The sequence below is a fragment of the Peromyscus maniculatus genome, chromosome 20 (genome assembly GCF_049852395.1).
Source record: "Peromyscus maniculatus bairdii isolate BWxNUB_F1_BW_parent chromosome 20, HU_Pman_BW_mat_3.1, whole genome shotgun sequence".
Classification (NCBI taxonomy): Eukaryota; Metazoa; Chordata; class Mammalia; order Rodentia; family Cricetidae; genus Peromyscus; species Peromyscus maniculatus.
This window is the reverse complement of record NC_134871.1, coordinates 29,189,873-29,203,821: the sequence shown is the minus strand read 5'-3', so window position 1 is coordinate 29,203,821 and position 13,949 is coordinate 29,189,873. Positions and strand designations below refer to the sequence as shown.

General features: G+C 40.1%; 1 protein-coding gene and 1 long non-coding RNA gene across 7 annotated transcripts in view; one reads left to right on the top strand and one right to left on the bottom strand.

Annotated features, from left to right (window-relative positions):
• The window catches only part of Cpq (carboxypeptidase Q), a 429,601-nt gene that overhangs the window by 356,781 nt on the left and 58,871 nt on the right, over positions 1–13,949 (top strand). For 4 of the 5 annotated variants that reach the window (XM_042264686.2, XM_076555949.1, XM_076555948.1 and 1 more), the window contains one exon: positions 1,195–1,396. In XM_042264686.2, coding sequence (XP_042120620.2) covers positions 1,195–1,396 — 202 coding nt within the window. Of the gene's footprint in view, positions 1–1,194; positions 1,397–3,934; positions 4,338–13,949 lie in introns of those variants that run through there. The other variant, XM_076555952.1, reaches the window with a different exon arrangement.
• The window catches only part of LOC143269745 (uncharacterized), a 40,181-nt gene continuing 27,622 nt past the window's right edge, over positions 1,391–13,949 (bottom strand). Inside the window, exon 5 of one of the 2 annotated variants that reach the window (XR_013046398.1) lies at positions 1,391–2,108. This is a non-coding gene — a long non-coding RNA (uncharacterized LOC143269745). Of the gene's footprint in view, positions 2,109–4,279; positions 6,005–13,949 lie in introns of those variants that run through there. The other variant, XR_013046397.1, reaches the window with a different exon arrangement.

Below are 13,949 nucleotides of genomic sequence, written 5' to 3'. Positions count from 1 at the left end.
GCAGTGTCTTTTGATCATATTCACCCCTCCCAAACTCTTTTCAGATCCATCACCCCTAACTTTGTGTCTTCTGTTTTTCTCCATCAAGACTAATTTGTGCTGCCCATATATGCTTGAATGTGGAGCCTTCCACAGGAGCGTGGTCAGCGCACTAGGGGCTGTACCCCCACAGAAAACTGACCGTTTCTTTTCCAGCAGTTCACAATTGCCAATCACTCCAAGCTAGAGGTAGAATTTTGTGCCTAACCCCTCATTTGTGCTGAGATTTGATCTGACTTGAGCTTACACATGTCACAACAGCTGTGTGTTTTTGTGTACTGCTACCCTGCTCTGTCCAGAAGACACTGTCTCCTGTAGTCATCCACCACCTCTAGCTCTTAGAGATTTTCTGCCCCTTCTTTGGCAAAACCTCTAACTTTTGGGAGGATGAGGTGCGGAATATTCAAGTTAGGACTGAAAATTCTGAAATATTTTATCTTCTGCTCCTGGCCCGTTGCTGCTTTCTGTGTTAATCTCCATCCAGTGCGAATAGAAGCTTCTTTGACGAGGAGTGAAAGATGCATTAATCTATGGGTATAACGATAAGTCATTAGAAGTCAGTCTAATACCATGTCCATTTAACAGCATAATAGTATTAGTTTCTTCCCTAGAACTGTGACTTGTCTAGCCATAGGTTCTTGGCCTGATAACGGCACCAAGCCTGGGTTTCATCTTCTGGAGCAGGACTTAAATCCAACCAGAAGGTGAAAATGGCTGGTTATTCTCATGACATTGTGTCACAGTTGCACCAGTGAGCATGTCTTGCTAGAGCAACTATTCTTTAGCTTACAAGGTACATAGCTGGGCAAGATGGATGATTCCTTTACTTCTCCTGCAGAGTACATAGCACATTCTAATACAGTCGTGCCATAAGCAAAGTGGTTCAAAAACTATTATTGCTATAAAAATAATGTGCAGTTCTATTATATTCCCTCCATTACATTTTTTTTGTAACTTTCCAGTTAACTCTTTGGTTTGGCAAACCCCAGGATGGGAAATTGTACCTGTTAGAACTATCAGGAAATACACAGAGTAGATATTGATCAGGGCAGAGCAATATTATTTTGATAACAATTTGTTAGGAGGTGAATTATTTGATAGCACAGAAGCAGTAGATGGGAATCAAACATTTATCTCTTTTTAAATTTTATTTAGGCAAATGTTTCCAACTATAGTCTGGTGATGGAGTCTGACTCTGGAACCTACTTACCCACTGGGCTGCAGTTCACCGGCAGTGACAAGGCCAGGGCTATCATGAAGGAGATCATGAGTCTGCTGCAGCCCCTCAATGTCACCAACGTCTTTAGTGATGGAGAAGGAACAGATATTAACTTCTGGATCCAAGCTGGAGTGCCTGGTAAGACCAAAAGTGAAGATGATGTCCTGCATGCTGTCACCAGTTCAAATAAAATCTCTATTTAAATGTCCCAGTAGTTACTGGCAGACCACGCATGCACATCCTGTGTCTTTGTCACTGAGGTCTACTCTGGTTATTCCCACAGTTGGGATAATGGTACGTACTCTGCATTTGCTTCTCCTCTGCTCTTCCCTCTCCAAGATCTGCAGTGAATGATTCCAGAATTCAGCCTAATCTGCTGTTGATTTTGATTTGTTTTTAAGGATATGTTTGATGATTTCACAACCAAACTTTGAGAAATAAAGTAGAAGGCAGTCAGTGCTGACAACTCCTTCTGTTCTAGCCTCTACTAGGGACCCTCACTGACTTTGATGTGCTATACCCACACACTGTTGTATCTGAACTGTTACAATGAAAGAGTCACTCTTTGAGGGTGGGATGCTTCCTTATAATTGTGTTTGATAAGAGTTCAGACATAGGGCTGAGAAGATGGCTCAGTGGGAAAAGTCACCTGCTATCGGGATTTCAAACATGAGTTTGATCTCCAGGACCCAGATGGTAGAAGGGAGAACTAACTCTCATCTCTGACTTTGACAGGAACACTATAGCACAAGCATGACCACACACACATACACACACACACACCATAGATTGGGCATAAACTGACTTACCCTGATTGGTGATTTGTGGTATGACTCTCCTAAACAGAACTCTTAGGCCAGGGATAGAAATGAAATTATGAAATGCAAATACACCTAGGAGTTATAGGAACAGAGATGGGAACAGATTTCAAGAATATAAATTTGTGCTGCTATACAAATTTGCCCAAGACCACCCATGCAAAGACTTATTGGTATTGTTTATGAACCTACATTGTGCCTCCAATACCATTATATCCACAATAAAAAGGACTATCCAGATATCCATCTGCAAATTGTTCTGCATTTGCATTACATAAATGGAAAGCCTAGCCTTTTAGCTATTTAACATTACTGTTTCCAGAACTCTCACATGACATATGTACAAAGATAGGCTCTCCAGGTCCACTTCTGCCACTGTGTTTCCTGCTTACAAACAGATTTCACCAACAGCTACACAGATTCGCATTTTAAAGAAAGTCTGTTCTTGAGATATTGTGGATTTTAAAGTCATGTTTTAGGTTTGGAAATTTACACTAATATCCATAACTAAAAATTAGGTCTTTTCTTTGTTATAATGGAAGATTCAAATTCTGTCCATTTGTCCTGTGCATATTTTAACAAAAACTTCAAATTCTCTGAAATCCATATTTCCATTTAGAATGGTGCACAATTATTCGACATATCCAAAACATTATATATATGATCTGTGGATGTCAAAATATAGGGACGAAAGCTTGTGCTTTGAGTGGCATGGGATCGTTTGATCAAATTTTGCATTTTATCACTGAGCCTTCTTTTGGGAATCACTAAGTCAGCTGCTGTGAGGAAAAGGCTAGTGGGTCGGAGTGAAGTGGACTGGAGACTGACCAGCAGTGGCCAAAGAGGCAGGAGGAGCTAAAATCTACAGCAGAATTGAGGAATAAAAACCTTATACCACCCCCTGCACCAATTTGCTTTGCTGTGTTTGATCACAAGAGCCTGTCACCTTATTCCTTCCCATGTCTATGTCCCATAGGACTTGATCTGCATAAAATGAACAGGTAGATTGATTACCATCATGTAAGGTAATGAGTTACCATCCCTCTTGGCCTCAGCAGATCAGGTTTGATTTTTCACACAGCAGAGGGGAATGAGAAATCTGTGCCTGTTTGGGTTGCAGAATTAGTAAGCTGCACTTTACTGACCTTCCACCATTCATGAGGCCCCCAGTCAAACTTCCTTTAAAATGCTGGCTTTAATCTGAGACCATCCTTTGGAAGTTGGTACAATTTACCCTTATTTTAAAGATGGGGAAATAGACTCAGAGATATTATATGACTTGCACAAGTCAAAGTCAACCTGCTTTTGATGTCCAGGCTGCTGGCCTTTTCCCCACACCATGCAGCAACACAGAAGAGTCTGGACAGTGTCTAAAATGTTTGTCTTGTTCAGCTTTTGCTTATGCAAAGGATTTCAACTCATTACTTCAGGGAGAAAGGAGTTTGTTATTGTAAATAAGTGCTTGTTTCTCCTCACAGTCCTTGTTCTCCTTCCTCATCCAGGTCAGCAGGTTTTCTGTACAGTCAGTATTTCATTTTGGATGACTGTGAATGTTTTCCTATATTCTTTGCTGTTCCTTTACAGGATTGTGAGATGGAAGCACAGGGTTGACACCTGTCCATTGCTACCATGAAGATATCTTTAAAACAAATATTGTTACCTGTTTGTGTGTGTGTGTGTTACTGTGTATGTGTGTTGCTGTGTATGTGTGTTCCTGTGTGTGTGCATGTGTACATGTGTATGTGCATGTGTGTATGCTTGTGTATGTGTGTGTATGTGTCTGTGTGTTTGTATATATACAAAGGCACACATCAAAGGACAACTTTCTGGGAATTAGTTCTTTCCTCCCATCCTGTAGGTACCAGAGACTGAATGCAGGACATCAGAATGCTGCAGGTACCTTTACCCAATGAATCATCTTGCTGGCCCTAAGCTATCTTTTGTTGTTTCAAATTTGGGTTATTCCTGGAAGAGATGATGGTACTGTAACATTTGGGATATTGAAACATTCCAGAACTTCAGAAAAAGACAACAATCATAATTGATCTGAAGGAAAATGGAAGTATACGTTGTGTCTATTACATGTGCAGTATGTGTTCCTGAAGCCATGGTACCTGATACCCACCTGCCCTAAGGCGAGGATTCAAAATACTGTTTAAACAATGCTTTGCATTACTGCATATCAAAGCTCTATTTTTCTTCTTCTCTCGGTTCTTCTATTGATCAAATAAACACTTATGGATCCCTTCTTGTCTTCTAAACCTGTTAAATATCCATTATCTGATGTCTGGGCCTCAGTTTTTCTTGAGTGTTTCATGTATGCTTAATAGAAAAAAATAGTAATTGAGAGCACAGATTGAATTAAATTCAGTATGATTTTCACTAATTATTGAAGACAAGTAAGTCAGTTTATGAAAATGTCATCTTTGGGAGAGGAGAGAGCAAGTCCTACTGAGCAAGATGAAATCTGTAATGGATTATAATCCAACAGGACAATGAATTAGCAGCAGAAATAGAATATTTCAAGTAGAAAGAGATTTAATACAGTGTTTGGGGTGTACTTTCCTGCTAAAGCTCTTCCCTTGAGATCTCAGACCCCAGGCATCCCCCTGCCTCCACCAACATCTCTGCTCTTCCTCCCCTTCAGCACAGTCTTGTGCTCACAAATCATACCTCAGACCATAGCATTCTGTGGCCCTCTGATTTTCTGCAGCACTGTGGTATTCACCCACAGCCTGGTCCTTTAGTTGCACATATGGCCTTGTTTGTGGGTTATTAGAAGTTTGGGTGCATCCTGCTTCTTATAGGTCACTGACCCGTTTCTTCAACTTTAAGGTCAATTCTTTCTATTTTTTAAACATCTTCTATAGCTTTTAATTTAATTGGGGAAAATATTTGAATTCTTGTCATTATGACCTGGGAGAAGAAACTAAAACATTAAAGATCATTGTTTGCCTGGTAAATGTTTATTCTCTTATAGTAAGAATATGGAGAAAATAAAAGATGTTGACAAAACAATCCCCAAAAGTTTAAAATATTTGAAGAAAATACATACATTAGCCTGAAACAAGTAGGCTCATTTCTCTTACATGGAAAGAAATGGAGAGATGTTTATATGTGGGGGTCCTCTTTCCCCTCTGGGCCTGTTGGCCACCAGGCCCAGAGTGTGAAAAGGAAGATAGGGTGACAGAAAGCTTTAGTGGCCCATGAGCACAACAGAGACAGCCCTCTGGGAGACAGATTTTGGTGAGTCAGCTCGATTTTATTCCAGAGTATAAGGAATATAAAGGATTGGGGAACCTGGGGACAAACCCTAATTTGCATAAAGTGGCACACTCCTATCACAAGGCTTAGTCTGTGGCAGCAGGGTCCTATAGCAAAGTCCCTAGCACAAACCTTCTCAACAGGGATCTGAGTGAAAGGTCAAGCTAAAGATGAATCAGGCATCTGGTTTTAGAGAGTTTTTAGATAAGGTCAGTTCTCCAGGCCCAGGGACATTCTCCAGATAAGGGCAGGGAGAGCGGGAAGCTTTGCTTAGAGAGGGAGCTCCGTGTTGCCGAGCTATTAAGATAAGATGCCAGGCCATGGCAGACTGCGACTTCTCTACAGCCAACAATATCTCCAACATTTATAAACTTACCTTACAGTACACCAGTAAAGATGCTTATAAACATGTCTTCTAGTACACCTGTTCCCACTCTTTCAAGGACAGTATAAGAGTGACATTTCAATGACCTCAGGCTCTAAACTGCTCTCAGTTAGTACCATATAGACTTTGAATATTGAATAATTGCTTGATGTTCTCAGTGTGGGTTTTGGCTTAGGGTGAAGTGATGAGGGTGAAGTGATGAGGATCTTGGTTGTTGTTGTTGTTGTTGTTCTGATGTCTCAGTGCTGAAGCATATGGTCTCAGATGCTTAAATACATCCTTAAAAAAAGAAATACACACACACTCACACCTGATGAAAAAATTAGATGAAGCTGCTCTTATGCCATATCTCCCAATAAATTTCTTCCTCTGCTACAGGATCCTAATTGTAGTGTTCTGGAAAGAATTACAGGCCCTGAGTGTGTGCTCTGCATCACAGCTTCTAACTATATGAGTGAAAGATATGGTTCCCTTTCTAAAGATTGCTCATTTGTTACCCAGTATCCTGACTAGTCATCTGCTGTGACACTGGGGAGTCAGAGACGCATATACACAAGATCTATTCACTTGTGCACCATGCTGTCTAGTCAGTGAGCCTTGGTTAGCACATCTCTAGCACCCCCACGTGTTTACCCCCACGGCCCCCTCCCTTACAGACTGACATCACAGCCCCAACCTCAACACAATCCAGACCATACCAACTCACAGTTCAAACTCTGTCCACTAATTGTTCCCAGTTCCTAAAGCCTCTTCCTCAGCTCCTCCTCTCACCATAGACTTTGTCTCAACAGAACTTGCTCATTCCCAGGCCTCATTCAACCATGCTCACCTGCATTCTGAGTTCCCATCCCCCCTAATCAGGTCCCTGACTCCATTGTGGACTTTCTAAATTAAAAATCTACCTAACAATCAAGACACTTTTATCTGAAAAATAAAACAAAAGATCCAAGTCAGAAGGGCAGTAAGAGTGTCTTTACAAAGAAACCCAGAGTAAGCGCTTACAGAGAGCTTTTGCTTTTGCCCATTTTTTCCACCTTTGTAGTACTGGGAATGAAACCCAGGGCCTTGCACACGTGCCTCGCCTTTGAGCTCTGCCCCGGCCTAGCTGAGTGCTCACTTTAGTTTTCAGCCACACCAAGCGTCTCAGGCCTTTCCATGTTTCACCCCACCCTCCTTGGCATGCCACGGTTGTTCAAAGCAGCAGATTTTCCACAATGTACAGTCATGGAAGAGAGGCTCTCTATAATTTATATCCCCTTTTTAGAGTTAGGAACTCTTTCAAGAATTAATAAAATAGGCTTCCTTCCATCTCACTGATAAAAAAAAAATGTGACCTCTGTCTGGCTAAATTATATCACCAAGATTGGTGAACATTGATCAAATATTGCTTCCTGGCATAAGTGGGATCCTTTTTGGTATTCACTGAAAAGCTTCCTGATGTGTAAGGAAATTTAAGAAGATGAGGATTTCCATTGAGTAAACAGTTAAAAGAAGCTATGCTATCTGGTCATCCCTCTTTATGTGAATCCTCAGTGTCTGTCCAGTCTCTAGCCGTTACACATAACCAAGTGTCTACTCACCCCGGAATGGAAAGCCCCTCCTGTTCTACCCCTTGTCTTGTGTGGTTCCTCCGTGCTTTTCTGTGTATCTCCTAGTGTCCAGGCAAACTGGAATTCCTGGAACCACCTTCCGTTCCCAAGCTCCTGTGTACCTGGACCTCCCCTGTTCCTTATACACAGCTAACTCCATGGTTCGGCTCTTCACACTTCCCCTGTTCAAGCTTTCTCTCATCTCCTGTAGCTTGGAGAGCTGTCACTCGAGTGTGTTCACCAACCCAAGCTCCCTTCTCCTTATGATGTGTGTTCTGCTCTTATGATTGCGAGTCTCTTAAATGCCTAGAATTCCCATGCCTGAGAAGTGTCTGCCCCTCACTGCAGTGTTCATGAGTCTAATGCTAAATAAATTTGGTCCATAAATAATGTCAGGCTCTATGGGAATAATGTCTGTCCATCTCCAAATAAAATACCGTGAGAGAAGTTTGTTAACTAAAATGTGCTACCCACCTCAGTGACAAACAATATGGATTTATTGCATGGGCTTCTTCCATTACACATTGCATTGTTTTAAATGATTCATGTATTAGTTTCTCTCATCTCTGTCTCCACTGAGATACCAAATATACATATTATTCAGAATTTTGCATATTTTAGTCTTGTTTATTATTGTCTAGTGTCTTGCATGAAAACAGAACTAAACTAAAACTTTTTATTTTGACATTTCCAAATGTCTTTCTTCTAAAATGTTTTAAGAAAGCAGTCATCAAGGATACAAGCTCATATAAAATAGGTATAAGATTCATCATCTCGATCAAGGATACATGTTTTCTCATCACCAAATGGAATGTAGTACCCCAGCAGTTCTGTATCCCCTACTGTCCCTAAATGGGAGATTTCCTCCTGTGGTAAAAAGAGTCTGTTCAGTGGTATTCAAAGAAGTCAGTGTTCCAAGCTGAGGAGTTTTCTCCTCTCTGAGAACATTAGAAGGGAGCTCTCTGATTTGTGGCAGGAGTTCTCAGTTCCTTGTGTAAAGAGCTGTGAAAATTTTATTCGGTCAGCATGTCTTAAATAGCATAAGCCAGGTACTGTATACCTGAATACAGCCAGCTAGATCTGTTCCCTTGAAGACTCAATGAAGGGAGTGGCACTGGGAGGGAATAGAATGTTACAAAGAACTACATCAAAAATAGTGAAAAAAAAATACTGGACAGCAGCAGGGTTATAAACATGTGTAGTTAGTGGCTACCTTGTACCTCCTTAGCTTGGATGAGTCAGAACTCTCCCGTTACCATACCTTGACTACTGGCTTCTAAATAGATTTGTTCAGCACCCACTTCCGTATCTCAAGTTGTTCATCAAGCTCAAAATAAGTGAGCTTCTTATGTGCTTCTCCTTTACAGCATATTTGCTTCAACTCCAGCATAAGCCTCCTAGTCCCCAGGCCCGTGGTCCCCAAGCCACCCATGCTGATTGCAGATTAGGCAAAGAGTGGCTTTCTACATTGCAGGGGTGGTTCAGTTTGTCACATACTGACTTATGAAGTGTTGCCTGGAATGGTCATTTAAAACTAAAATACAAACTTTTACTTTAAAGTTAATGTGCTTTGTATTTTGTCTCCTTAACTAGACTAGGGGTCAAGAAAGTACTTTGTTCTTTATATACACACAGTGCCCAATATTACCTGGAACATAAAAAGTTTAATGATTAGAAATATTGATCTGAAAATGAACACAGAGCACAAGAAAAGTTAAGTAACAGTAAAAGGCAGGTGTTTTGTGCAATGTGACAATAAGTAACACGTGTGAACTACCTGCCAGAGTTGTAGGACAGAACACAGGAAAACGCTGCAAGAGGGGAGCTGAACCTTGATGATGAAAGCCACGTAGCATTAGACTAGACAGAAAAAGTAAAGAAGGACATTCCTGGTGAGGAAATAGTAGAAGCCAGGCAGGTAGAAGTCAGGAGAAAGGCTGCTCTGGGAGACTCATCCATGTACTTGTAGGCAGTGAGAACAGTTGGGTGTGTCCAGGCAGATGAACAAGGGCCATGTTTGAGGTCAAAAACTCTCACTGATGATGCCAAGAGGTCAGAAGTCTTCAGCAGGAGACTGCTTGGTGAAAAGTGTACGAGTCCAGAGAGCTCATGCTAGGGGTGCCCAGATCATGCTCAGTAGGAGGCACAGTGTGAGAACTATGGAATGAAACGGGAGCTTGAGGAAGAAGCAAAAGGTTAAGAACACTCGCTTTAATTGTTATAGGATTGTTCTGTTTTGTACATCAGAATGACCCATGAATACTATGTTGTCTGTTTCTCTCACTGCTGTCTTCCATGCCTTCACATAACGTAGCCTGGAAAGGCTTTGCTTTCTTAGATGCCCCTCTAATGGGCTCAAGATTGGCTCTTCTAGGATCTCCTTCCTATACATTTGACTCTCAGTTTGTTGTACATTATACTTGACTAACAGTGGGGTTATGTTCCAATAAACTCACTGTAAGGTAAGATATTTTAAGTCACAAATGCATAATTCAATAACCTACCTATCAAAAATTATGTCCTAGTAACACTACTGCATGGGCCACTTCCCCTATGACCAACTGGTTAAGTGGAACTGTGGCTTCCTGGTGCTTGGATTCAGCATCTCCAGATGGTGTAGAGTGGCATATTGGCGAAAAAAGATCACACTTCAAAGTACAGTTTCTTCCAAGTGCATATCACTTTCTCACCATGGTAAAGTTGAAAATTCATTAAGAAAATCCATCATAAGCTTGGGCCTCTATATAATTGCTGCATTCAATAGGTAGCTGTATTATGTATGAATTATGGAGAGTACAAAAGTAAGAAATAGCCTTTTTTCTCCAGGGGTTCACAACTGAGAACCAAACTGATTTGGTTTACATAATCATGAAAATAAGAAAAATGGCCTCATTGTGGAACACTAAATAAAGCTACATTTAAGTTTATAAGGAAAAATATGAAACGATCTGAAAGCCAATGGAATCAATTTCTAGTCTTATATTAAGGGAGTGAGGAGTGTAAATTCAGTTTGATCTGTTTTTTTTATTATAGCCTACGACTGTAAATAATGCTATTCCTTATAAGAAAAATGTTATTACAGGGCTGGAGCTATAGCTAAGTGGTAGAGTGTCTGCTTAACAGTGCACAACACTGGACTCAATCCACACCACTGTCAATATGTCACCACAGAAAATGTCACACAACTACGGAAATAGAAAACAGCCCAATATACCCCCCACGTACTTATAACTCAGTGTAGGAACAGTTTTACTTATGGATGCTCTTAGGTCATTCCATCCACAATTAGACCTTCTACACCACTTGTTTTTAAGCAAGTCTCCAGCATAGCATCACTCCATTTGTAAATAATTTATATCTCTCAGAAGTAAAGACTCATATACACAACAATATCACTATACCATTTTCCACCTAAAATATTTTAGAACAATTTCTTGCTATCATATTCAATTATATAGCTAATTTCCAGATTTTTCTAATTAAACTCACTTCCATTGAACTTAAAAGAATAAAAACTGTATTCTGGTTTGAACCAAGATTTCAAAAGGTCCAAACAATACAACTGGCTGGTATGTCTATGAAAGCTCTTATAATCCTTAGGTTCTACCTTTATCTGATTTTTTCATTGCACTTATTCATTTCAGAAGCCTAGGGATTTGTCCTGATTGCAATGACATGACATTATTGACTGTGCTTCTCTATCCAAATTTCTTGCAAAATGGTCATTGAATCAAGCAGCTTGTTCTGATTTGAGTCTAATTTTAAATGGTGAGATAGATGTACGAGGTGCTTCTGCTTACTCACATTAGGAGGAACATCAGATATCCTCTCTCTCCCTCTCCCCAGCATCTATATGTAGATATAAGTTACTCTCAGATAGACAGACAGACAGACAGACAGATAGATAGATAAGCTAGACCTTCATATACATTTTCTCTCATATATTTATATCCCATATACATTTTATTGGAGCATGTTCTAACTAATGTATTTTAGTTCCTTTATTCCTTGTTTAAAACTATTTAACATACTTCTATAAAAAATGGCCTTTTCCTTTTGTAACCCCAAGATACTCTTTATAAGAAAGGAAGGATTCATCATTCATTCTTTCCTTTATTTACATATTTAAAAACCCATCAGTTTATTCCCTAGTGTCTTCCAAAGATGGTGAATTTACTTGTTTTGTATCATTATTAACTGATGAATTTCATAACATTTGGTATGTTTCATTCTGTCATGAAATTATTTTTATTGATGCCTGAACACATTTGAACAGTAGAAGCCTCTTTGACTGCCTCCTGGGTGCTTTTAGCACGAGCCTTACAGTTACTAGGAACATTCCTGATTTATAAATTTACAAATACACCAGGCCACCTTGTACATTTCTTGCCCCAGATCTGGGATCAGCCATTTCTTCAATGAGTCCACTACCTTTACAAGGTCACGGTGTTTAGAGCCCCAGACCAAGCTTCATGTGTGTTTGTTGCTACCAAGAATGCCTGGTGTCTCTAAGTCCTTTCAGTAGCCAGACAATGAATTATACTTTTTTTTCTCAAAAGAGGAATTCTATTAGTAATCCATCTTTCAATTTAAGTTCAAGACTAAAAGGCTGTACTTAAGCTTGTTGTTGTTACATCTGAATTTGCTTTGTCTCTTGCCCCAAATCTTAATGTTCCATTGAATATCCTAATCACTGCTTTGTCCCGAATGCACACATGACAGTCTCAAAAAAAGAACAACAAAAACAGCGGCATAACAATTATGGGAAACAATTGGGGTCCTTTTTTCTTTGGTATGGTTCTTCTACCAGAGGAGTACAAATTTCAGTGAACCTGTGGTGTTATTATCTGAACGTTAGTTTTGGTTTTGTATCTGGAATTGCTGATTGCTTGAGTTAAAATGATTTTTTTATTTATGGCATCTGAAAGAGATTACAAATATGAGTCAGTATGAAGTTTACAATGACTTTGGATCTAGATTCATTTGAATCTTCACTGACTCCAACCATTTCACTGTGTCATTTATTTATTCCAGAAAACTGGAGCAGGGGAGAGAGACAGGGAGGGAGAGAGGGAGTCAAATATTATGCTAGATGCCTTACATACATTATTTCATGACAACCTTCTGAAATGTAGAGAATTATTTTTTAATTTTCAAATGAAGCCACTGGGGCTCAGAGAGTTTCCTTTGTGAAAACTCAAAAAGGTAGTACGTAGAGAAGTCAGACTTAACATGTAAGATCAATTTACTCCAATACCACACACAAAATTCAGTTTCTAGCCTTAAAGATTTAATGCAGGACTTCGACACAGGAGGGAAAAGTACAACACTTCAGGCACTCATCCCCTATTCCTCCATCCTTGGAGGCTCTGGAGATAGGCAGAGGATTCTGAAATGTCCTAAAAATGGAGAACCACTGGGTAAGCTGTAATTAGACATTTAGAGTTTGGATTAAGGAAATTGACTTAGAATTTCACTCAGCTGCTTTCTAGTTATGTGACCTTGGTAAGGCATTTAACCTTTGGAACGGCAATCTCTTAAAACACAAAATAGCACTAATAATACTTTATGAGCTTATATGTTTTTAGATAAAGGTCAGCTTAGGTGAATGCTTAGCACAAAATCTCCATGAATCAGCCACTGTCAGTAGTTTAGTTATTAAAGCAAAACTTCTGTTGTTAGTTTAAGCTTCCTCAGCCCTCTGTGACAGAACTGTAGCTCAGACAATCTGAAACAATAAGGAAGAATTTAAGCGAACAACATCATTCTCCCTCTTATTGCAGTCTCTCCTTTCATGCTGCCTTCTTGCCTCCGTTTCAGCCACCCCCTGAGGCTTAACCATGACTGTGAACCTCTCACAGCACAGGCCTCTTAGGCACAGAAAAGCCTGTGTTCATCTCATTCAGCAAGCTTAGCAAAATCATAGTGACACTAGCTGTTTTGTCAAACTGCCACCGTCAGTGAGTGGCTTTTTAAAGGAAGAGGAAGAGGGCCTCTACAGATGAATGCAGTAGCCACCTTTTTACCCACTGTTGAGACGCCTCTCCTGCTCCTGTCTCCTTTCCCTTCATAGGTTTACACTTAGAGTTCTGTGTGGTAACATCGTCCATCTACACTTCTGTGCCTGCTTCCCAAGAGCAAAGCAGAGTGGGAAAACAGTCATGAATGTCCCAAAGACATGCCTAAACACCTAAACTAAGCAAATCACTTCGCTACCATTCACAGTACAGAGGCAACAAGTGTCCTGTTGGAGGAACAGGACTCATCATTTTCTGGCAGAGTGTTTCAGACAACTTCTTGGAGCTGCTATTCCCTGACCTGCAAGATGATGTCAATAGTATTTTACAGAGCTCCCATGAGAATGGAATGCATTTGACAAGTGACGATGTATTTGCAAGTCAGTTTCGCTCTATACAGTTGATATTCAGAAAGAACCCTGGGGGTGTTAGTTGTTTTATATTTTTAAAATTTGAAGAGGCCTTGCTCTCGTGTACTTAGAACTAGTAGAGAGTGTGACCAGGCAGCTTAACTCTTCTATGAACCATCTCAAAACATGTGTTTGCCTTTTGGTATTTGCTGACCTTTAGAACATTTACTTTGTAGCTATAAAATAGAGTGCTGTGGAAGCTGGCATT